Genomic DNA, 26,737 nt, shown 5'->3' with positions numbered 1-26,737 from the left:
AAAGAAACCACTGATGATTAGATGATTACTAATCATGACAAGAGATTCAGGAAAGTAAGTGGGATAAAAGCCTGACTGCAGTGAACTGGAAAGAGAATTGAGGAAATAAAGGTAAACAATCTGATTTTGAAGAGAAGCTCAGGAAAAACAAAGCCATAGCTGAAAATTTCAGGTTAAGGATGAGCCTGCCTTTACCTGTGTCCATCACAGAGAGTGCAGAACGCACTACTATGACGCCAAGTGAGTCACATTTATTCTCCCTGTCCTGTTAGGGTGATCATCTACTGCTACAAAAGATGGATTCTAAGATGAGATAAGCCTAAATGGGACATGTCAGTCAGTCATAGTACATACCAATACCTTTTCTTTTCCTGGAACAATATAAGAAAAACGTAAGTGTCCTCAAATGTTGCAAAAACACTATTAGTCTAAAAGAATGCTTATCTTGTTCTAAATGCAAACATGCTAGTCAACAGAATTCTCATCAGCTCCTACCAAAAGAAAAAAAAGAAAGAAAAAATACAACTAAACCTAGCTATCTTGATGGATTTGTGATTTATGGTGTTAAACTGAATTAAGTTTGGCCTAAAGCTGCCACCGTACATATTTTGAGTTTGACATAAAGGTTTCTCCATACAGTATGAACTATAACCTAACTTGTGTAAACAGACTGTAATTTCACAAAAAGTAAACCCTTATAACAAGTAGCTGAATCTCAATCACAGTAGCTGCAGACAACCAGAGGCTGAAAGCTGCTAGATTACACCCAAAGGAGGTAAATGACAGCTGCACCAATCAAGTGCTCTCTGTGTGTCATTTCTTGTTTTCTCGTTATATAGTCCACCAGGTTTGTAGATGGGGGTACTCTGTTACCCCATGCTGCTGATGAAGACATACCCGAGACTGGGTAATTTATAAAGAAAAAGAGGTTTAAGGGACTCACAGTTCCACATGGCTGGGGAGGCCTCACAATCATGGTGGAAGGTGAAAGGCACATTTTTCATGGTGGCAGACAAGAGAGAATGAGAGCCAAGTGAAAGGGGTTTCCCCTTGAGAAAACCATAAGATCTCTTGAGAGACGTATTCACTACCAGGAGAACAGTACGGGGAAACCAGCCCCATGATTCAATTATCTCCCACCGGGTCCCTCCCACAACATGTGGGAATTATGGGAGCTACAATTCAGGATGAGATTTGGGTAAGGACACAGCCAAACCATATCATCACCTTCATCAGGAATGCTGTCTGGTTCTAGAACTTTGTTCTTGCTCAAATGTTAAATTTAACTCCTCTCAGTTTTTCTTTAATAATAGAAACATAATTTCAATTAGGAATGAATATATTTAATTGTTCTTCCAAATGAACACACATAAAGACTGTTTTCATTTCCATACAGTATGTGAATGCTTATTACCGTGAACTAAACAAAGTCCTCATTTTAGCCTCTGAATGAGTGGCGTGAGATCCACATTCCTCACCTGCACTCCCAGAGACATGCATTCATTAACTGATAGTTAAATGATCTACAGACAGGCAAGCAAGTGAAAGTATTAATAGTTCTAACAGCAGGCACATCTAATAGACTAACTGAATGGTTAGCTTCAAAAATCAAGATTTATCAGAATAGTGTTAAATACCAAATGAAACAAAAAATCACCTACAGGAATATCTCAGACTGCAAAAAGTCCTTTAGTACTTACACTCACATTTTTAGACTGCTGCTGCTAAACTTTATAAAGAACTTAGTGCAGTACTCACTAGTTAGTATTTAATGATCATAGATTACATTATCCTATTGGAGCTTAAGAATATCAAGTGCTATGATTACAACTATGCTATGTTAAAAATAGATATATTAAATAACAGATTGTGGTATAGCCATATAGTAGACTACTACTCAGCAAAAAGGAACAAACTTGATACACACCACTATGTGAATAAACCTAAAAATCATTACACTAAGTGAAAGAAGACAGCTCCCCACCCAAAAAAAGAGTACATGCCATACAATTCCATTTATCTAAAATTCTATACAATTCAACTGAATCTCTAGTGACAGCAGATCAGTGGCTGCCTAGGGACAGGGTGGAGGAAGGGTTAGACTACAAAGAGAAACAGGAAAATTTTGGAGATGTTGAAAATGACTATCTTGATTATGACAATAGTTTCATGAGTGCTTACATATGTCAAAACTGATCAATTTATATACTTCAAATATATGTATCTGAGTGGACTTCAATTAATCTTCAATAAAGATTTTTTTTAAAGATTGAGGCAATTATTTAACTTCTATATAAAATATCTGAATATCACTTTAAAGCAGTATCATTTGCTTATGAATGATGGACTAATAACAAATTATTGTTATTAAATGGGCTAATATCTGTAAAACACTAACAGCAATGCCTGAGTCATATTAACTAATAAGTCTTAAAAGAAAAAGGTGTAAGGAAGAGAACAAAAACAAAAAGATATTGTAAAATGACAGAATTACACATCAATTTGTCCATCAATTTTTATTCTGAAGTTTCTCCGGAATATAGTTTTCCAACAACAGAAAAAGGCTGTCTGTTTTTGAAGTTTTACAGACTTCTGGTTTAAGATGACATCAGACTAACAAATCTCACTCTCACCTCTTCATATACATCCTTCACTCCCAGAACTGTACAGATAAAGACAGAGGCAGAAAATGCCCTAGGTCCAGTACCTATCATGTGCTTCTTAACATGGAAGAACCACAGACAGCTCTGTTTCTTTAAAACATTCTCCTAATCAAGAATTCAGTAGACAGAATGAGATCCTCAAATTTCATCAGCATAGTATGAAAAGGAAGTTTCTCAGACAACAGAAACTGGACTAGGAACTCTGCACAGACATGCTATCCTCAAGACAGGAGGACCAGTGGCTACCTACACACGTTGTGTGTGAGTAAAATACAGCAGTACATAAAGCTTTCCTTGTGAAAATGTGGAATTAACATCTACCTTGGAGGAGATGAAAGATTTCTGAAACTCGTGAGAAAAGGATCTCTACCTTGAAAAAGAGAAATCATGTGAAAATGATTGGCTACTGGGCAAAACTGTAAATAGTTGCCTGGTGCACCTAGTAAGATTCGATCAATGGCCTCTAAGAATCAGTCATGGAGAGCTGCAAGCATAATAGATCAGTTCTGTGTAGGCAGAGCGGGAGGCAGTGGAGTTCAGTGGAAAGTGAGATCCCTGGAGACAAATCTATCCCAGCTTTATGGCTCACTAGCTTTGTCATCTTTTGTAAGTTATTAATTGCCTTTGAACTTCAGTTTCTTCATCTCTGAAAGCATTCTGAAACACTTTTCTTCTGTGAGAAAAATGTTTCCCACATTAACTACTCAATAAATGGAACTTGTTATCAAAATCAAAGATAATTAGCTGACAAAATGTTAGAATTAACAAGACGGCCCTGTAAGAAACCAGATATACAATTAATTTCTAAAAACCAGTGGCTTTTCAACATATGAGGGAAAAATCAATTAAAAGGTAAAATGGTTGGAGGAAAATGTCATGGAAAACAGTAACATAAAATAGTTCAGAATAAAAAGATTGTGCTAGTGAGAAATACAGAATGCCTGAATAAATGCTAAAAAGGACTGTATTTCTTTAAATGTGAAGATAATACTAAAAACATGACGGTTTTTCCAAATAAATGAAAGAGCTTAACAGAATCCAAGAAAATTTTTAACTTTTCAAAATTATTCTGAAGTTGAACTGAAAGACTAAATGAGTGAGAACAGCTGAGAAATCTCTGAATGAAAGAAAATTAAGTGCCACCATATAAAACTACATTATAAAACTCTGCAATCTTGGCACAAAAAAATCAATAGTATAGAAAATAGCTCAAAAGAAACTGAATAAATAAAATAGCTTATAAATTTTTATATATACACATACACAATAGATGGTATAAAAAACAAATCAATAGAAAAAGGATGAATTATGGATTGTTCAAAATACTATTTGTAAAAACTGGTTATTCAGGGAACAAAGTCAGAGACATATCAAGCACTTAATAAAATTCTTGAAGAATCAAAGTAGGGGAGTAAGTTCACGTCATATTTCTAAATGCCAAAAAAGATTACCTAACTATATGTACATAATATTACCATTTTGTAACCATATGTGTCCCTTGATAATGAAATACATGTAAAGGACTTTTAATATATGTAATAGAGGCAGTATAGTCTGACAGTGAAAAGTATGGGCCCTGGTGTAGCAGCTTGGATTCACAAGCTGGGGGGGGTTCAAGCTCACCAATTAGAGTCAGGGAGATGAGTGAGTTAATAAATAAAAATGCACTTAAAATTGTACCTGGCTATTATTATTATTCATATTACACATACTAAGATGTTAAAAGTGGCATGCTTATTTAGTGAGATTATGGGTGCTTTTATTGCTGCATTTTTCTGGAATGCACATATATTGCTTTTAACTTTAAAAGGTGACAAATGTAAAAAAAAAAAAAAAAAAAAAAAAAATGAGACCATAAAAAGAAACCTAGAGTAAATGATTCTGATATTTATCTGCTCTTTAGATAGGGAAGCACTTCCCTAGCATAACAGGCTCAGATATGTTTAAGCATCAATTATTATTTTGGTTTAGTTATTTCCTGGTATGCATTATTGATACGCCTAAGAATTATCAAATAGAAGTCTGCATTAAATTTTCAAAGGGTCAGTTCTTTCTGCTCCTAACTTTAGGAGGTTGGTTTAAACACCAAAGGGCATTGTTTTTTTACACTGTAGCAATCTTAGAATAAAGTGCTAAGTATGACAGAATAAGAATGTGTGCAGCCAGGCATGGTGGCTCACGACTGTAATCCCAGCACTTTGGGAGGCCAAGGTGGCTGGATCACCTGAGGTCAGGAATTCAAGACCAGCCTGGCCAACATGGTGAAACCCTGCCCCTACTAAAAATACAAAATTAGCCGGACATGGTGGCGTGTGTCTGTAATCCCAGCCACTCAGGAGGCTGAGGCAGAATTGCTTGAAGCTTGAACCAGGGAGGCAGAGGTTGCAGTGAGCCAAGATAGTACCACTAAACTCAGCCTGGACAAAAAAGAGCGAAACTCCGTTTCAGAAAAAAAAAAAGGAAGTGTGCTAGCTAAGACTAAAGCATCAAGGTCAAATATTTATCTTCTCACCAGTTACAGTAGGTATGGATATAACCCTGAGCAGTCATTGAACTGCCCCTCACATCCATCATAGTACAACAGTCAAAGTGCAGTAAATTAGAACTCATGGCTCCTATAGATGGAACCCAGGATTGCAATCCATTCAAAGCAGCAGCTCTGCAATTTTTAGAGTACAAAGACACAGCTCATGGCTTCTGCATATGTAAAACACCTTCTAAGATGAACTAAATTTTGCATCCTTTTGTCTACTACTCACTAATCCAAATCTTGTCCTCTAAATGAGCATTATAGCAATGCATCTTATATATGACTGCACTTAATATATTTGAAGCTCATGTCACGGCCCCCTCAAGTCTACTCTAAGCTAAACAACCCCAATTTCTTTGGTTAGTTTCCACGTGACATACTTTCCAAACAACTAATCTTCCTAATTCACATCTCAGGTCAATGTCATCCTTTGTCAATATCCCTCTTCAAATATTGCACCTAAGTTGAATTAATGACCTAATTTAAATGTCTACCTTCCACAAACAAGGCATTCTGCTCATATAAACAGAACCCAAGACCCTCCATTATTGCTTTTGGCAGCCATATGACAGCTATGGTTTCAGAAGTACTTTTAAGTAAAATTTCCCCATTATATGCTTGAACATCTAATTTTCAGAACCAGAAAAGAACAGTCTACATTTAAATCAATTATGTTGGATTACCCATTATTCTAGCCTTTTGAATCATTCTGAATCCCAATTCTGTTTTCCAACTCATTAGGAATACTTCTCAGCTTTCTGACTGTACAAAATTTGGTTATGCCTTCTCAAAACCCAAGTATTATTTAAAATGGTAATAGTAAAACAGTAAAAGGACAGAAATTAGATATTAAGCCCAAAAGTATTGCACTGGAGATGTTCTTTCAGTTTAGCATCACATACATTAATAATCTTAGTGTACCTTTGTTCAAATAGCCAAGAATCTGCCTAATATCCCACCATTCATCCCATACTATGCATTTTGTCCATAAGAATATGACAATTCAAATGTCTCACTGTAGACCAGGCATGGTGCCTCACACCCGCAATCCCAGTACTTTGGGATGCTGAGGTGGGAGAATTACTTGAGGCCAGGAGTTCAAGACCAGCCTGGGCAACAGGGTAAAACCCTGTCTATACAAAATAATAATAATAATACAAAAATTAGTGAGACATGGAAGCATGTGCCTGTAGTCCCAACTACTCAGAAGGCTGAGGTTGGAGGATCACTGGAGCTCTGGGAGGTCAAAACTGTGTGAGCTGTGATTGTACCACTGCACTCCAGTCTGGGTGACAGAGGGAGACCCTATCTTTAAAGAGGGTTTGCTGAGCTATTCACAATAGCAAAGTCATGGAAGCAAGGTAGGTGCCCATCACTGGTGGATTAGATAAAGAAAATGTGGTACATATACCCCATGGAATACTATAGAGCCATAAAAAGAACAAAATCGTGATTTTGCATCAACATGGATACAGCTGAAGGCCATTTTCCTAAGCAAAGTAACACTGGAACAGAAAACCAAATACCATACGTTCTAACTTACAAATGGCAGCTAAACATTGGATGCTCATGGAATTAAAGATGGCAACAACAGACACTAGAGACTATTAGAGAGGAAAGGGAAAAGGAAGGGCAAGGGTTGAAAAACTGTTGGGTACTATGGTCAGTACCTGGGTGCTGGGATCATTCATATCCCAAACCTCAGCATAACAAACCTACAAATGTACCCCAAATCTAAAAGTTGAAAAATTAAAATAACCAAACGCCCTGAATATTAAAAATCACCCTGCCTATATCATACTCCAGATTTATGGGTCTCCTTCCCATCAACCTCCAGTCTGCTTCTGTGCTAATGCTAATCATTCTCTACTGGCTGTACCTTCTCAGTTTCATCCTCAAATGCTTCTCACTCTGTTTGCTTCTTAAATGCTGTTGTTTCCCTAAGCACTCTCCTCAACACAGTGCTCTTGCTATACGCTCAGAGCCTGTGACCTCATCAACATCAATGGCTTCAATTACCTCTTTTTATTCATGGCTCCCAAGTTGTCTCTCAGCTGCACTCCTGTACATCCACCTGTCTTCAGGAGAGCACTGTTTGTGTGTGCCTGAGGTACTATAAACTGAGGATGTCCAATGCTGAACTCATCCTATTTCCCGCCTCCCCTCCCACACTATGACCTCCTCCTTTTCCTTCTCTCGATTTTTTTATCTCAATAAAAGACAGCAGCATCTACTTAGACCGAAAACTTACAAGTCATGGTAGTCTGAAATGTATCGCTCGGTTGCAGATTCCTGAAAATAAGATGTCTTTAATAGCTGTCAAATCCATCTATTCTCTCCCTCTCCATTCATACTGTCATGTGTTTAGTTCTGTTTGTTATTTTCTCCCCATGAGAGAGGCAAGAGTCTCCTAACCGATCTTCCTGCATCCAATGTGATTTCCCTTTTATGTTCCTTCATTTGCCAACAGAATAATCTTTCTAATTTGATGTTAATAGCGCTTCATAGCTTGCCTCGCAAGACCTTCAGTCTCTGACACCTTCTGCCACCACTGCCCACATGTCCTTCAAGTTGGCCCTTGAAATTATATTATTATTTAATTCCTCTTTGATGTTTTACATGTTATTTTCTTTGAGTGAGATGTGGTAGTCTCTGTGCATCCTGTAAAGCACTTCTATAAATCCCTCCAAACTCAGCTGAAACATCGCTTGCTCTGACACCAGAGTTCCTTTAGTCTGATTTAGTTGCCTCTTCTCTGTGCTTCTATACAACCCTGTGAATGACTCCATCATAGCACTTAACCCATCTGTACTATCATCATAGACTATCCTATAATTTTTCCTATGAGAGAGGTACATGCTAGATGAGCTAATAAACATATGAATGGCAACTGAAAAAGAAGTAACAGAGAATGAATAGTCATGAAATATCTAAAACATAATCTTAGAACAAGGAATACCAATGCAAGCACAAAAATTCTTGGTAACTTTGTAGCTGCTTCCATATTTTTCTCAGACAAACACCTGAAAGCCGTCATATATTGTAACAATTTAATAAGGTATTATGTAACAAACATTCTTTTTGGAAATTAACATGTATTACTGTTTGATATGTTAAGGGAAGTAATTCCATATACCTTTTTATGGAGTAAATAATTGCTTTCTCTGGATATTTTATGTCTCAAAACACACAGATAAGAAAAAGTCTAGGGAAATATATATTATCCTTATTATACTAAGAGCTTGTATACATAACGGTGCAAACACCTACATAGGAAATCTCACAAAAAGTGAAATACAAAAAGCTAAGTGACACAAAAAATATTGACCTTCATAAGTGATTAAAGAAATGCACATGTTAGGTCACAAAATAACTCTTAATACATTCAAAAGACTGGAACAATATCAAGCAGCTTCTGTGACCACAGTGGAATAAAACTAGAAATTAATAACAAGAGGAATTTTGGAAACTATACAAATACATGAAAATTAAATAATATGCACCTGGATGACCAGGAGGTCAATGAAGAAATTGAGAAGAAAATTGAAAAATTCCTTAAAACAAATATTAATGGAAATACAACATACCAAAACTTACGGGATACAGCAAAAGCAGTATCAAGAGGGAAGTTTATAACTATAAGTGTCTACATCAAAAAAAAAACTTCAAATAAACAATCTAATGATGTATCTTAATGAACCAGAAAAGCAACAGCAAACCGAACCCAAAAATTAATAGAAAATAATAAAAATCACAGCAGAAATAAATGAAATAAAGAAAATACAAAAGATCAGTGAAACAAAAAGTTGGTTTTTTGAAAAGTTAAACAAAATTAACAAAACTTTAGCTAGACTAAGAAAAAAAGATACAAATAAATAAAATCAGAAATGAAAAAGAAGACATTATAACTGATACTGCAGAAATGCAAAGGATCATTACAGACTACTATGAGCAACTATAAGCCAAAAAACTGGAAAACCTAAAAGAAGTAGACAAATTCCTAGACTCATACAACCTACTGAGACTAAACCAGGAAGAAGTCCAAACCCTGAACAGACCAATACCAATGAGATCAAAGCCATAATAACAAATTTCCCAGTAAAGAAAAGCCTGGGACCCAATGGCTTCACTGCTGAATCCTACCAAACATTTCAATATGAACTAATCCCAATCCTACTCAAGCTATTCTGAAAATACAAGAGGAGAGAATACTTCCAAACTCATTCTACAAGGCTAATATTACCATGATACCAAAACCAGACAAAGACACATAAAAAAAAAAAAAAAACTACAGGCCAATATCTCCGTTGAATATTGATGTAAAAATCCTCAACAAAATACTAGCAAACTGAATTCAATGACACATTAGAAGGATCATTCATCATGACCAAGTGAGATTTATCCCTGGGATGCAAAGATAATTCAACATATGCAAATAAATCAATGTGATACATTGAATCAACAGAATGAAGGATAAAAGCTAGAAGATCATTTCAATTGATGCTGAAAAAGCATTTAATAAAATTCAACATTCCTTTATGATAAAAAAATTAAAAACTAGGTATAGAAGGAACATACCTCAACATAATAAAAGCCATATAAAACAGGCCCACAGTTAGTATCATACCAAATGGGGAAAAACTGAAAGCCTTTCCTCTAAGATCTTGAACAACAAAGATGCCCACTGTCACCACTGTTATTCACCATAGTACTAGAAATCCTAGATAGAGCAATCAGATAGAGAAAGAAAAAATGGGCATCCAAATTGGAATAGAAGAAGTCAAGTTATCCTTGTTTGCAGATGACATAATCTTATACTGGAAAAACCTAAAGACTCCACCAAAAAACTATTAGGACTGATAAACAAATTTAGCAAAATTGTAGGATACAGAAATCAACATACAAAAATCAGTGGTATTTCTATATGTCAACAGTGAACACTACAAAAAAGAAATCAAAAAAAAGTAATCTCATTTACAATTGCCATGAATAAAATACCTAAGAATCAACTTAACCAGAGAAGTGAAAAATCACTATAATGAGAACTATGGAACTCTGATGAAAGAAATTCAAGAGGCCACCAAAAAATGGGAAAATATTCCATGCTCATGAATTGGAAGAATAATGTTTAAATGTCCATACTGCCCAAAGCAATCTACAGATTCAATGCAATCCCTATCAAAGTACCTATGATATTCTTCAAAGAAATAGAAAAACAATACTAAAATTTATATGAAACCACAAAAGACCCAGAATAGCCAGAGATATCTGACACAATTTGGTTCTGTGTCCCCACTCCAATCTCATTTCAAATTATAATCCCCACGTGTTGATGGAGGGACCTGTAGTCCCCACATGTCAAGGGAGGTAAGTGATTGGATGTTCAGAGCGGTTTCCCCCATCCCATCCGTTATAAGTGTTTGGAAGTTCCTCCTTCACTCTTCTCTCTCCTGCTGCCTTGTGAAGGTGCTTGCTTCCCCTTCACATTCTGCCATGACCGTAAGTTTCCTGAGGCCTCCCCAGCCTTGTGGAACTGTGAGTCAATTAAACTTCTTTCCTTTATAAATTACCCAGTCTTGGGTAGTTCTTTACAGCAATGTGAAAAGGAACTGATACACTATCCTTAGCAGAAAGAACAAAACTGGAGGAATCAAATTACCTGACTTCAAAGTATACTACAAAGCTATAGTAACCAAAACAACATGGTACTGTCATAAAAACAGACACATAGACCAATGGGAACAGAATAGAGAACCCAGAAATAAATCCACACACCTACAGTGAACTCATTTTTGACAAAGGCACCAAGAATACACACTGGGAAAAGGACAGTCTCTTCAATAAATGATGTTGGAAAAACTAGATATCCATATGCACAAGAATAAAACGGGACCTTGATCTCCCACTGTATACAAAAATCAAATCAAAATGGATTAAATACTTAAATCTAAGACTTCAAACTATGAAACTACTAAAGGACAACATTTAGGAAAATCTCCAGGATATTGGTCTGGGCAAAAATTTCTTGAGCAATACCACAGAAGCACAGACAACCAAAGCAAAAATGGACAAATGGGATTACATCCAGTTAAAAAGCTTCTGCATAGCAAAGGAAACAATCAACAAAGAGATAACCCACAGAATGGGAGAAAATATTTCCGTCTGACAAAGGATTAATAACCAGAATATATAAGGAGCTCAAACAACTCTGTAGGAAAAAAAATCAAATAATCTAGTCAAAAACCAGGTAAAGGATCTGAATAGATATTTCTCAAAGGAAGACATGCATGTGGCAAACAGGCATATGAAAAGGTGCTCAATATCACCAGTCATTAGAGAAATGCAAGTCAAAACTACAATATCATCTCACCCCAGTTAAAATGACTATCCAAAAGACAGGCAATAACAAATGCTGGTGAGAATGTAGAGAAAAGGGAATCCTTCTACACTGTTGGTGGAAATGTAAATTAGTGCAACCACTGTGGAGAAAAGTATGAGGTTTCCTCACAAAACTAAAAATAGAGTTACCACATAAACCAGCAATCCCACTGCTGGTTATGTACCCCAAGGAAAGGAAATCAGTATATCAAAGAGATATCTGCATTCTGACATTTGGTGCACAACTGTTCACAATAACTAAGATTTGGAAACAACCCAAGAAATGAATGGATAAAGAAAATGTGGTACAGCTGGGCACAGTGGCTCACGCCTGTAATCCCAGCACTTTGGGAGGCTAAGGTGGGTGGATCACAAGGTCAAGAGATCAAGACCATCCTGGTCAACATGGTGAAACCCCGTCTCTACTGAAAATACAAAAATTAGCTGGGCATGGTGGTGAGCACCTATTGTCCCAGCTACTTGGGAAGCTGAGGCAGGAGAATCACTTGAACCTGGCAGGAGGAGGTTGCAGTGAGCCAAGATCGCACCACTGCACTCCAGCCTGGTGAAAGAGCGAGACGTCATCAAAAAAAAAAAAAGAAAAGAAAATGCGGTACGTATACCCAATGGAGTACTATTCAGCCATAAAAAAAGAATGAGATTCTGTCATTTGCAACAACATGGATAGAATTGGAGGTAATTATGTCAAGTGAAATAAGCTAGGCACAGAAAGACACACATCGCATGTTCTCATTTGTCTATCTAAAAATCAAAACAAGTGAACTCACAGAGAGAGTAGAAGAATAGTTACCAGAGACTGGGAACGGTAGTGGGGGTGGGGGGGCGGGGCTTGGAAGGGAGGTTGGATCATTGGTACAAAAAAAATAGAAAAAATAAATAAGTCCTATTATTAGATGCCACAACAGTGTGACTATAGTAAATAGTAAGTTAATTGTACATTTTTAAATAACTGAAGGACTGTAACTTAATTGTAACACAAAGGATAAATGCTTGAGGAGACATATAACTCATTCTCGATGATGTGATTATTTCACATTGCATGCCTGTATCAGAACAATCTCATGTACCATATATATAGCTACTATGTACCCACAAAAATTAAAAATTAAAAAATGTTTAAATGTCAATTGTCCCAATGAAATAGCATTTTTTACCATCAAATTAGTAATGATCATAACAGTTTTCAGTGCTGTCCAGGGAATACAGTTTATGTCCTTCAATCTAACTTTTCTGCTACAAGTAATCATCTCAATTAATTAGAAATTCAGACAGTGTTTTGCATTGTTTTTGATTATAACAAACATTGATTATAACACTGTTTTGATTATACAACATAAAATTAAAAACAGCCTACATGCCCAAAATTAAATTTACACATTCATTCAACAAGCATTTATTGAATACCTACTAAGTTCCAGGCACTCTTCAAGGTGCTAGGGATATAGTAGTGTCTTTTTAAAAAGAAAACTATTATCTGTATGGAGCTTACAATTTATTGAGGGAATGTGAAGTCATACAAATCAAATAAACAATGAAAATATATATTATTATGGATGTTAAAAGGGCTATAGAGAAAAACAAAAGCATGAAATGTAGATTGAGAGGAAGGGATTGCAATTTTAAATAGGTAGCCAGGGAAAACCTTACCGACAAAATGACAATTGAGTGGAAACCTGAAGTGCATGAGGGACAAAGCCAAGTAAATACCTGAATGAAAAGAGTTCCAGGCAGAAAAGACCCAGTACAGAGGCGTTGAGAAAGGAGCATACATAACACATTCTAGAAAGAACAAGGAGATTGGGCTGGCTGAAGCAAAATGAAAAATGGGGAGTTCTATGGTTTGAATGTGTCCCTGAAGGTTGATATGTTAGAAACTTTATCCCAAACGTGGTGATGGAGGTGGGGCCTAATGGGAGATGTTGGTTCATGAGGGCTCCATCCTCATAAATGACTGACAGCAAACTTCAGGAATGGGTTCCTTATAATATAGAATTCAGGCCCCATCTTGCACTTGTTCTCTTTCTCTTTCTTTCTTGCCCTTGGCCTTTTACCATGGTATGACATAGCAAGGAGGTCCCCACCTGGATCTTGGACTTCCCTACCTCCTGAACCTGGAGGCAAATAAATTACTGTTCATTATAAATTACCCAGTATATGGTATTCTGTTATAGAAGCACAAAATAAACTAAAAGAGGGAGAGTAAAAAGAGGTGACATTAGAGGCTTCATGGAGGTCAGATTAGGTTGGACCTTTGATATAATTCGGATATTTGTCACCACCCAAATCTCATGTTGAATTATAATCCCCAATGCTGAAGGTGAGGCCTGGTGGGAGGTGTCTGGATCATGGGGGCAGAATGCTTACGACTTGGTGCTATCTTTGCAATAGTGAGTTAGGAGATCAAGATCTGGTCATCTAAAAATATGTGGTACCTCCCACTCCACTCACTCTTGCTCCTGCTTTTACCATGGGATGTCCCTGCTCTCCCTTTGCCTTCCACCATGATTGTAAGCTTCTTGAGGCCCCCCTAGAGGCCCAGCAACTACCAGCACTGTGCTTCCTGTAAAGCCTCCAGAACCATGAGCCAATTAAACATCTTTTCTTTATAAAGTCCCCAATCTCAGGTATTTTTTACAGCAATGCAAGAATGGCCTGATACAGTCTTGCATTAATGAATTCTTAGAAGGGTATTGAACAAACAAATGATAGTTTTAAACTTATATTTTAATGTTATCTCTGAGCTGCACTGTGACATCAAGATGGAAAGTTACAGTGATAGTCCTGGCAAGACACAATGGTGGTATGGCCCAGAAATTACAGGAGAAGTGATGAGAAGTTCTGATTCAGCTATTGTGAAGAGGATTTGCTGATAGGATGGATGTAGGATGTAGGAGAAAAGACGTCAGTGGAGATTCCAGAGTTCTAGACATGAGCAACCAGAAGAAAAGGCGTTGCCATTAAATGAAATGGAGAAAACTATGCAAGGAGTAGGTTTGGGGAAAATGTCAGGAGTTCAGTTTGGGACATATCAGATTTAAGGTACTTCTACAAGTGGTGACATCAAGGCTATGCTTAATAGGATTCCAGGGCATGGTCCACAAAGGATGTGTAAATTTGGGAGCTATCCAAGTGAAGTGATATTTAAAGTCAAGAGACTCCTGACATCACTAGGAGTGTGAGGATGACAGAAAAGACAGGAGGGCCAAGAATAAATTGCTGGAACATGGTAATGTCAAGATGTCAGGAGAAACTGGCAAAAACTGAGAGGGATTACAATGGATTAAGAGAAAAACCAAGAGAGTTTGGGGTGCTTGAAGCCAAGTAAATTTCAGTGATGACAGAACAATCAACTGGGTCCAATGTTTCACAACACATAACTTTTATTGTTAGAAAAAGTACTCCTATAAAATATTTTTGAAAGTAAACAAATTTCCCTATCCATATCCCATGTCTTTCACACTCAGTGCACCTCCTGAGAAACACTATTCTTCACTTACATGAGAATAATAACTAATACTGGCGACAGCATGAGAATTTACAAAGCGCTTTCAAATGCATTAGCTTGAACTCACAGCAATTCTAACATAGATAAGACAGGTTTTACTCTCTCCATTTTCAGACAAGAACAGATTTAAAGGGGCTAATTTGTTCAAGGTCACATAAACCAGTGGCAGGGCTTACCTTTGCATCAGATTCTTAAATACCTTCAATACTGCTTGTACTATAACAAGACACTACTTTGCAGTTGGGCCAAAATGTAAACATCATTCTCCCATAAGTAGCAAACATTGGAAAACATTTACCAAGAAGGCTAACCATACTCTCTTAATATTCCCATATTTTTCTATTTTAATGTCAATCTCAAAGAGGTGCTTATTAATTTCCATATTTGTGACTTCTATCAGGCTATGATCTCCTGGCGAATGATGACAATATTCTCTGCATCCTGTTTTATCACCAGCATCTTGCATAATTCCTGACCTATAAAAGATAATTAAGAAACACTTGCTGGTGTACTTCATGGTAATGACAGAATCTCAGAGTCCATCTGATATGATTATTTAAGGAGTTTCTAAGACACCCTGCAGAAGCAAGAAGTAAGCTAGGGTGACAGTTTAGGGAATTTTAGCAATGAAATGGGTCCCTGAATTTCAGGCTACTAAACTGTATTTCTGTATTAGCCCACTTTCACACTGCTGATAAAGACATACCCAAGGCTGGGCAATTTACAAAAGAAGAGGTTTAATGGACCTATAGTTTCAGATGGCTGGAGAGGCCTCACAATCATTGTAGAAGGTGAAAGGCACATCTCACATGGTGGCAGACAAGAGAAGAGAGCTTGTGCAGGGAAACTCCCCCTTACGAAACCATTGGATCTCATGAAACTTATTCACTATCATGAGAACAGCATGTAAAATACCTGTCCCCATGATTCAGTTAACTCCCACCAGGTCCCTCCCACAACACATGAGAATTCAGGATGAGATTTGGGTGGCGACACAGACAAACCATATCAATTCCTTTCTTTATACCAACTGCAATGGTTCTTGTTGGGCTTCAATCCCAGGGTTTCTGTTTTAGTAGGTTGTGCACAGGAACCAAGCACTTACATTTCTAACAAGTTCTTAACTAACGTTGACACTGCTGGTCCTAGGATCTCACTTTGTGGACTACTAACCTAAAGAAAAGAGTTTATAAAAGTAACATTTTGAAAAAGGATAATAAATGTACTTTCAACTCGAGTTGTAAACTGAGTTGAGAATCAACTTCAGTATATTCTGATCACAGGGTATGTTTTGTTTTTTTGAGACAGGGTCTTGCTCTGTCACCCAGACTGGGATGCAGTAGCACAATCACAGCTCCCTGCAGCCTCAACCTCCCAGGCTCAATCGATTCTCTGACCTCAGCATCCCAAGTAGCTGGGACTACAGGCCCATGCCACCACACCCAGCTAATTTTTTTTATTTTGTATAGAGACAAGGTCTTGCTATGTTGCCCAGGATGGTCTTAAACTGCTTGGCTCAAGCAATTTACCTGCCTCAGCCTTCCAAAGTGTTGGGATTACAGGTGTGGGCCACCTTGCCCGAACTGACCACTAGGGTTTATTTCAGGGTCTTAAATCTGGCACAACGAAGAGGAGATGTTCATTAGAATTAAATGTAGCATAAAGATCAATTCCTGTTTATAATTGAAAAAGCAGAAACTATTCACTTACTAGATTTTTAAGGCAGTGATTAGTGCTCCCAGAGAGAAGGACATATGTCTTACTCATTTTTAAAATCCCCAAAATGCCTTAAATGAAAAGAGACTACTGTTTGCTAATAAGATGATATAATCCCTGCCCTCAATGAACATATCATATACTAGGGGAGAGAGAACATTTGTGTATTCAAAGCCTCTGGTAAAACAAATGGCGCCTTTATGTGATTTAGAAAATAGTGACCCCTGTCTGGGAATATGAACTAGAAAAAGGTATCCCTTTTTCCAGGTAAATGCAGACCTGTGCCAGTACATATAGCTAAGCATGCTGAGAAATGGATGGATTCTTTCTCTTACAACCCTTTAGCTCGGTGCCCTTGTAGAGAGCACAACTCATTCATCTATAGGGCAGTGGGGAGGTGGGGGGCTGTGTGTGCAAAACACTTGTGGAACAGCATATATGTGCCAGTGAGTAAACAATAGGCTGTGACTAGAATTCAAAGAAGAGAAAATATCCTTTGTTTTTACTAGTCCAGGAAAGGATAGGCTATACGGATGGATCTAGATCAGGAGGCTCCCTCTGTCAAGAGATGTTCTCTTACCATCACCCACAACCTGCATCTAGCTAACTCCTACTCATCCTTTGGATCTTACCTTAAACATCTTTTCCTGGTAATCCACCTGCTCCCAGCCCTAACTAGGATGGCTATTCATTCTCACTGCAAACAGAAATTTTCCATCATAGTACTTATGGCAAATGTAATTGCATGATGTGTGGTTTTGTTTTAAACCTACTCCCCTGAGATTACAAAGCTCCATGGAGCCAGGGCCTATGTTTTGTTCATCCATTCACTGTCAATACCTGCTATATAAGTCCATGATAAATATATGTTGAATATTGAAATATTACATAGAACACAGATGATGAAAGGCAGAAAGGAAAGAGAATAATCCATGGTTTCTTCAAGAGAAAAGAAAAGCAACCAAAATGTGGCTGGTGTTTTCTGACAATAAAGAATTATTATAAGATGCAAGACTCTGCTGAAGAAGACACTATGATAGGAAAACGTGCCACTCTATACTATGCTCTGCTATTTCCATCCCTTGTGCTAAAATATGACACTTCACAGATCTGTCAACTCTTGGTTTTACATTGTAAATATTGATGGTGTGAATACTTGCTCTCATTTGCCTAAAACATGAGAAATGATTCTAAGCATAAGAACTTGAAATAGAAAATTCACCTCCCCAGGCATGAACAGGCAAGAATAATTACATTAACTGCTTGAAAACCGAGGCTGAGTCCTAACTCCTTCACTAACAGTGTGAGTCTAGAACCTCTGACAGCTTCACCCATAGCCCATGACTGTCAGGGACTTCCTACAGAAAGGATGTTTCTCAACTGTGCCCATCAAGTTCTGAAACAAAAAACATGACCATTACAGGTCTTGTGGTTTATATGGATTTTGAAGACCCAGTAGCTTACCAAATCAAGTAAGGCTCTATAACACAATTCTACTCCATCACCACCATCTCACCTCCCAGTTAACACTCAACCCATCTCCACCATCCCACAGGAACTACTCTGGTGCTGAGCACCAATAACCTAATTGCAAAATTCAATCTTCTCTCTTCAGTCGTCATTTTTTGGATTTCACTGGGCAACTGACACACAATGAGCCCTATCTCCTTCTCAGGCTTTTCTTTTTCCCACAACTCCACACTCACATTTCTCCTTTACCAGCCACTGCTACATGTCTCCTTTGTGAACTCCTTGGTTTCTGTCCCCTTTCATGTAGGTAAAACCCAAGTCCTATCTTCAGCCCTCTTTGTTCTCACTCCCTGCATGATCTCAACCAATCCAGTAATTTCAACAATGTCTTTCATTCAAGTTATTCACAGGTCACCACACCAGCCCACACCATGCCCCTGAGGAAGAGGGCCTAATACCTAACTGCCTACTCAACAGCTCTACATAAAAACAGCTCTACTCAACAGCTCTACATAAGAACCAAGCTCCTTATCCCATCTTTCACATTTCTTCTCAGGGAGGTTAAGAGGCACCATTCTCTAATCAAGTTAGAATGTTTCATTCTCTCACCCTCTGCTTCCATTCACTGCCATTTCTATCTAAAGCATACTACTCCTCTTTTTGAAGTCCTACTACTGCATCCGATTGCCTACCAAATGAAGACCAGCTTCTTAGTGTGATATAAAGTCCCTTATGATAGGCTCCTGCCTGCCTTTCAGATTCATCCCTCATTAAGCTTCTCATTGCACGCTGTACTCCAGTTAGAACCAATTACAATACAACGCTGTTTAATGTTTCTGCCCTTTTTCAATCTGTGCTCTACACCTGAAATGTCTTTCCCCCAAACTAGCCTACACTCACATCTGACCTTTGTCTGCTTGGCAAATTCCTACTTATCAATTAAGTCTCATTCACTTCCTCCATAGGGCCTTTTCTGATCCCCCCAACCCCCTAGTAGATATGATGGCCCCGTGCTTCTTTCATGGCTTCAAACCACTTAATTGCAATGTTTGTTTATCTGTCTCATCCTTATTCAATTAAATTATATTCTTTAAATCACTAATTTCATATCTGACATTTTGCCTAGCACATGGTATAAACTGAATGTGGAACAAAAACTGTTAGCAAAACTCATCGTTCAGTAGTCAAGGAGAACAGCTGAATTGCATTATGCAAGACTTTAGAGCAGTGAACTAAGAATCAGCTATTTGGTGATTTAATTTACCAAATGTAAATAATACAGACATAATCCAATTAGTTTTGTTCTTTTTACTTTCATGCACTCTTCTATGTTCTGATACCTTACTGCAACTCTGAATCATCTGTTGGCCTTCATGATTTTTCGCTCTGGCAGCCCCATTAAGTCCTATTATTCACCGAGTCAAAAATGTCATGCTAAGTCTTGGATGGGCCTATCCTAGGAACCTCTGGAGTCTCACTGTAGACTCTTCCCAAAACATCAGGATCTAGCTCTACTAATCCAGCACTAATCAGCCCTCACATTTATATTTCTCCTTTATCTTATATTAATCTCATTTCATCCTCATAATACAAATAATTGGTCATGTTTTATTAATAACATTTTACAAGTGAAACACAGGCCAAGAAACCCAAAGAAGATTTACCTTTTATAAGTTCACCCCATACAAAAACCTGAGGAATTCTATACTTTCTAATGTCCAGGCCTCATTTTTTTCCTTTGAATACCATTTTCCAAAGTCACATCCTATTCTTGTGCTTCATCTGCCGGCACACTGACTTTCCTTTTATTTCTGTCTCCCAAATGATCGCTTCCTGTTTGTGCATGTGCTTCCACACTGCTGATCTGATCACCAGCTGAACATTCCAACACAATTTTTCTCCCCCTTTCGACTCCATAATCCAAAGACTTTGACAAAGGAACCTATATTTTATGAGTTTAACCCCAGAGTCCAATCCTCTGCAAAAATCTAAATGTAACTTTTACCCATAACCTAGTTTTTGCAGGGCCTTTTTTCTGAACTCAGGCAATTATAACTGGATGACTCCCCGGCCAGTTCTCTGCACTTCTCTTCCTTTAGTTGCTTTCCTCTAAAACCAGGCAGGAAAATCAGAGTTTATGTAACTTTGTTAAACATGACTACTTCTATAATAAAAGTATTAATAAATGAGGGTGACGCAAACTACTGAGGGAAAATGAGGTTCAAAATGGCCTATAGCTTTTTCTATACTCCTCAGCATTCTCTCATATTGAGAGTTGGTTTTAGCTTTCAGCCTAAAAACCACTCACTTTAACTGTCCTCACTCTATTCCCCACTGCATAATCTGTCCTTTGTGGCATTTGTCTCCTTTAATGTTAATAAAAAGTGGGAAACAATAAACGAGCAGAAGTGAACACAGAGTAGTTACTTCAACTGTGTCTTTATTCACAGGCGTTTAGTCCACAATCCCATTAACTGTATTCAGAGGAAAGGGCTGAGCTCAAGAGGATACCCTTTCCCCACCCCCAGCACAAACATTCCCTTACCTTCAAAGCCTGAAAATAACTTGCCCTCCCCACTTTCCTCTTAAAAACAATGTCAGAGAAAAACAATGACAAGTTCTGTAAATTAGCTCTGCTGGTTAGATCAGATATTAAATAGATTCAACCACTGGGAGGTCACTAGGCCTCTTCTACTTCCAAGGAACCTCTAACTCCCAGCAGGTCCTCTTACTTGTCAGTCATCAGGAAGAACATAAATGGATCTGTGCATTACCATTTATAAAAACATACAGCCAAAGGCAGGCTCAATAGCATCCTCCTATATATTTTTTCTCATTTTTCAGAAAGAAAATGTAAATTTCAGATCTCAAAGGATGAGTCACGTGCAATTTCTAAAGCCAATGCAATAAGGACCTGGGATTAAGTGAACCCAGCCTTCCTGAACCTTCTGTCATCTATCTGCCCCTCCTTTCAATCTTTGTTTTAGATTGCAGACTCTTCTTTCTAGGTACACATGTGTAGGACATGTGTCCATCTAAAAGATTAGTCTAGTTGTAGAGACCAAAGGCATCATCTCTACTGGCCCTGACCTTCACCTACTTCAAGCAGATTTTCATTACTAAGAATTGATGTTATGAGAAGCCTAAGACTTTTCAGTTTAGAAACATACATTCTGCATATTAGAAGTTGGGGGCTGGAGGATAAAATATATCTTGTCACAACTGTTCAATCCGAGATGTCCAAGAAGCAGCTTTCTGTGGAAACCTGGAATAATGGATTATTCCCAGGTGATACGTAAAGTTGTAGAATACAGATTAAGTTCATTGTACTAAAAAAAAAAAAAAAAAAAAAAAAAAAAAAACCCTACAATTAAACACAGCTGTTTGTTGAGCTCTTGCCCTGATTTCCCCAATTACAACATTGCTGTGTGTTCACACACAAGCCGTTGATCCGATTCTCTTTCATTTCAGTCTGTCCTGGAACCTGTACTGTAGGAGAGAAAGATGAAAATCCATAGATGATGGACGATGTCTAGAACACAGATACTCTGTACTTCAAGTCTCGGTAAAATTCAGAAGTTATACCAACATACGCAAAGAACAGGGTCTGGCCTTTCTTCCCAGAGGGGCTATTGGCTAATCTATTTTTGCTACATTAATTAAAATGACCCATCGCCCTAATTCCTAACAATCTTCCTAAAAACAGTATCTATTCCATATATCCTCCCAACACAATCAAATTAGGTCAGAAATGTTACTTCCTTCCCCTCATTGATTTTCATTGAGGATGCACTTTCTGGAACACTAAATGGAAAGATAAACACCCAATACAAGTACCAATGACACCCCCTGTAAATTTTTGGCACACTGTCTCGTTCTTCTAAAAACCAGAGAAAAATCTCATCACCCATAGCTTATCCTTTTTGACTGCAAATAAACAATAATCTCAAGCTATAAAATATATCGCGGCAACACTTCAGCCAGGTGATAAAGCACCTCCCAAAAGGAGCATATTCACTTTGTCTTTTCTAATTTTCCCCATCATCAACCTGCCTCTTCTCTACCAAATACATACTCTTTTTTTTTTTCTTTTTCTAAATTCAAATCCACATTTTGTCAGAAGGATGCTAAGTGACACCACACATTGGCTTAGCAAACCCACAGGGCCTGATTCAGGAAGCTGAGGGCAGGGGAGTGCAGGGAGGAAGGCGTTTGCAGAGACAGAGGAGTGGAGACAGTGGGAGGAGGAGCGGGAAATCCTCCGGTGTCTGTGTCTGGCTCTCTGGAAAAGCTGTGATGAGATGGTTCTCCAAATCCCACTGGTGGGGCTTCCCCAGTCTCCTCCCCTTCCTGAAATCTTTCCCTCGACCCCAGGTCCTCAAACCTGGCTCTCCAAAAAGGACGCCGCAAAGTCCTGCAGAGCCCCCAAAACACACGAGCGCGGACAGAGAAGCATCCCCCGAGAGACAGCGAAGTCACACACCCTCTCCGGGCCAGCTACCGGGGCGGGCAACTTCACCCCTCGAAGCAAACGAAAGCCCCTGTTCTCCAAGCAAGGAAAAGGGGATGGCAAACATAAATAAACAGGCACCGCTCTCAGCCTTCATCTTCCGCGCTCTCCCCCCCGCCCCCGCAAACTCCAGGTAGAGGACCAGGTGCTGCTCACCTCCTGGCAAGGAGGAAGCGGGCGGCTGGAGGCGGAGGGCAGGTCCCCAGCCCAGGCCGCCTGGCAGCCGGCGAGCGCCCAGCAGCAAATCCAGGCGGGGCTCCAGGGCGGCGAGCGCCCGCGGCGGGGAGCCTCCGACGGCCGCCCCCGGCCCCTGCCCCGTACCGGCCCCCGGACGCAGAACAGCATCTTCGTCCCGCCGTGGTCCGCAGGCCGGCGGCAAGGCAGGCTTCCCGGGGTGCGGCGGCAGCTCCGGCTCCCGGGCCGCGACTGCTGTGCTCTCGGCTCGCCGCTCCCTCGCCCCCTGCCTGTCCGCCCGCTGACAGCTCCGCTGCGCTCGCGGCCCGGGCAGCCAGCGCCGGTGCTCCCGTCACGCCGGAGGGAGGGACCGCCGGGCGCGGGCGCGGCGCGGGGGCGGGACGCGGGGCGGGGACGCAGGAGCTGGGGAGCAGGTGGCGCGGACTGGGGCTGCGGCCCAGCCCGGCGGGTCCCCAGGGGCTGCGCGGCGCTCGCCTCGCGCTAGAGGGCGAGAGAGGCTGGGGACCCCGTGGAGTCGCGTATCTCAGGTCCCCTTGGCCCACTGGGAGGGGCGCTCCCGGGATGAAGCTAGAGTAAATACAGGACATCAGGACATTGTTTTCTGGCGGCGGGTCTTTAAAAAGCTCCCTACTTTCCTCATTGCACACAAACACGCAGATGCGCCCTGGGAACGTCCCTTGTAAGGATCCGTGCTGGCTAGCGTCAGATCGAATTTCTAGGTGATTAGGGTGTGCATGAAATGGCGGGGAAGAAAGAGGACTGAGGTGTAGACGTGGTGTGTGACTCAGTTTTCTCACCTATTTAATGAAAAGAATACCCACCACGTAGGATTATTATGAGGATTAAGTTGATGTACATAAAGCAGTTGGAAGAGTGCCTGGCACACAGTAGGTGACATGTGTTGGTAGTAGTAGTAGCTATAATTTGCTGCTATTGGTGTTATTTCGTGGAGATGTGTAACATTGGGCATTAAGCCCTGTGTTTTCTGGAGGAAACAGTTTCTCCATCTGTACAATGATTGGGGTGCTCTTCTTTTCTTCTTTCATTCAAAAACATACTGAACTAGGTGATGGGCACCAACTGGTGAACAAGATGGACACAAGGCCTTCCTCAGTGGCAGGGCTCTCAAGATCCCTTCTTGATCTAAGATTCTGTAAATGGGTGAGTTATCGTATTTTTCAAAAGAAGCATCCAAATTTCTGATTATTGAATACCTGGACAAATCCGCCTGGCCCACTCATTGTAAGTTGGCCTGTGGCACATTTGTTCGTGGCACTATCTCTAATGTCCTTTTAACAAAATTTTCACATGACAGTCTCTGTATGTGTGTTTGTGTGTATGTATACACACATAGATTTGTGTATCACACCTATATTCTGATTATAATATATGTTCTTTGTAAACATTTTGGAAAATATTGAAAAGTATCAGGAAGATTATAAAAATAACTAGAGATCCTACCACCCAGAAAAAACATTGTTAATGGTATTAACATGTTGAGGAATTTCCTTCCTTTTTTTTTTTAACTCTATGTGTACTGCAAAACTGGACTAATAATTTGTAACCTGCTCTTTTTTTTCTTAACAACATAAATATTTTCTCAAATCATTAAAGTCTCCAACAACACAACTTTAATAATTGTATAATATTTTCAACTCTTTAGATATATGTAATTTACTATTAGATATTAGACATTGAGGATTCAGTGTTATTAATAATCCTGGAAAGAATGCCCTTGGAACATAATCTGTGTGCATATCTTTAAATAATTTATCATACCTTTCTAGAAGGGAAAACATTGGATCACATGGTATGTGCGTTTTTAAAGTTTTTGATGAATAATATACAAATTCCTTCCAAAAAATTTGTAGCAGTTGTTACCAGCAGTTTATAAGTGTTTATTTCACATCACCCTAGATTATAATACTTCTGATATTTACCATTTTGGTAGAAGAGAAAAATGCTATTATTTTTTAAATGTATTTTTATTATTAGTGACATTGAGTTATTTTTCATATATATCTACTAGCTATTTGCATTTTTCTTTCTCCTGTCAGGGTGTGAGAATTTTTCACTGGCACACTTTAGCCATTTTATTGAAGTTCCATTTTTTATTGATTTGTTAGCAATCTTCATAAGCTTTGTGTATGTTTATCATATATCTTACAAATACATTTTTGTAGTCTTTTCAATTTATTTCTGATAGCTTTTCTGGCAGAATATTGTCATCTTTAGGTATTCAAATGTAGCAATATTTTATTTTGTGATTTCTTCCTTTTTTATGTCTAGAAGTACGTGTATCTCCGCAAAATCATGCAGATGCCTATGTTTTCTTATTTTGTTATATTTTGTTATTATTTCCTTTTTATATGCTTTATTATTTAATTGATGTGGAATTTTTAGGAGTCAAATTATGTTATTATTTTTGTCATCTGAGAAGGAACTGACAACATGACTATTAAGTTGAAAACAGCTTCTTTCCTTATAAAAATAAAAGTCATCCAGTCAATGCACTTGGATCAAATGACAATTGTAGATTTTCCAGAGTGGGACAATTTGCCACTTTCAGTAAATAATTTTCTCATAGTTGTCCCATCCATAAAAAAGACCTGTGATTATCTGATCAATAAATTTACTCTTAAAATTAGTTTTATTAAAAAATATACTTTAATAGAAAATTTCTAATGAAATTTTTGCAAGAATGAGTTTAAATAGCTTACAATCACCAGGTAATAATCATTTTTCCACTTTATTTGTGCAGTGTATACCTGAAAATGTAACTGAATTTTGTTAAAAAGTCAACAAAAGCCTTAGCTGTATCAACAAAAGCCATAGCCAAAATGATACTATATACATAGATTTATTTTCTTTAACTTAAATCAGATTGTGGTATAAATAACCCCTTTTTAAAAGACTGTCTAAGCACAAACAAAATTAGAAAAAAATAATCAGAATGAATTCAAGTAGCACATTTTTTAAATTAATTTTAAACCGTCAATGAAAACATTAATGTAATATGTTTTCTGTATCAAATTATCAAAGGATAATAATTCTGGCAAATGTATGCTGTGGATTATACACTCAGGAGAACATATATTTCTGGAGGATATTTTGGCAATATGTATTAACTGCCTTTAATATGTTTATGCCTTAACCCAGTAATTTTTCCTTCTAGGACTCTAAGGAACTGGTAGGTAAGGAGCACAAAGTTTCTGTACAAGAATACTCACTATCCTTTAATATGATTAAAAATGAAGTAACCTAAGTGGCCCAAAATAGAGGAATGGTTAAATAAATTGTACTGCTTCATGTGGTAGGATTATGTACGTATTAAAAGTTACATTTACTAGAGAATACTAAATGAATTGAGGAAATGTGATGATATAATGTTAATGGAAAAAGCTGGAAACAAATCCAATAAACACATATCCTCCACAAAGGCATAAGAGTGATATAACAGACTTTGGAGACTGAAGGGGAAAGGTTGGTAAGAGGGTGATGGATAAAAGACTATATATATTGGGTATGATATACACTGCTCAGGTGACAGGTGCATTAAAATTTCAGATATCACCACTAAAAAACGTATCCATGTAATCAGAAATCACTTGTACCCCCAAAGCAATTGAAATAAAAAAGTAAAATAACAGTGTATCCTCAAGTAAGATGTGCAGGGGTTTGGGGAAGAGTTTAAGTGCACTTTATGGAAGGAGTATCACTAGAAGAAAATAAATCAAAGTGTTGGCAGT

General features: G+C 38.4%; 1 protein-coding gene across 2 annotated transcripts in view; it reads right to left on the bottom strand.

The window, feature by feature from the left end:
• Positions 1 to 23,313, bottom strand: part of KIAA1324L (KIAA1324 like) — a 186,047-nt gene extending 162,734 nt beyond the window's left edge. For both annotated transcript variants that reach the window (XM_023226621.3, XM_023226622.2), the window contains exon 1: positions 22,950 to 23,313. In XM_023226621.3, the coding sequence (XP_023082389.1) occupies positions 22,950 to 23,138 (189 nt within the window). In that variant the 5' untranslated portion in view covers positions 23,139 to 23,313. The remainder of the gene's footprint in view (positions 1 to 22,949) is intronic.
• Positions 23,314 to 26,737: the final 3,424 nt, after the last annotated feature.

This window comes from Piliocolobus tephrosceles, chromosome 8, assembly GCF_002776525.5.
Source record: "Piliocolobus tephrosceles isolate RC106 chromosome 8, ASM277652v3, whole genome shotgun sequence".
Taxonomy (NCBI): domain Eukaryota; kingdom Metazoa; phylum Chordata; class Mammalia; order Primates; family Cercopithecidae; genus Piliocolobus; species Piliocolobus tephrosceles.
The sequence above is the reverse complement of the archived record's forward strand: the minus strand, read 5'-3'. Positions and strand labels throughout refer to the sequence as shown.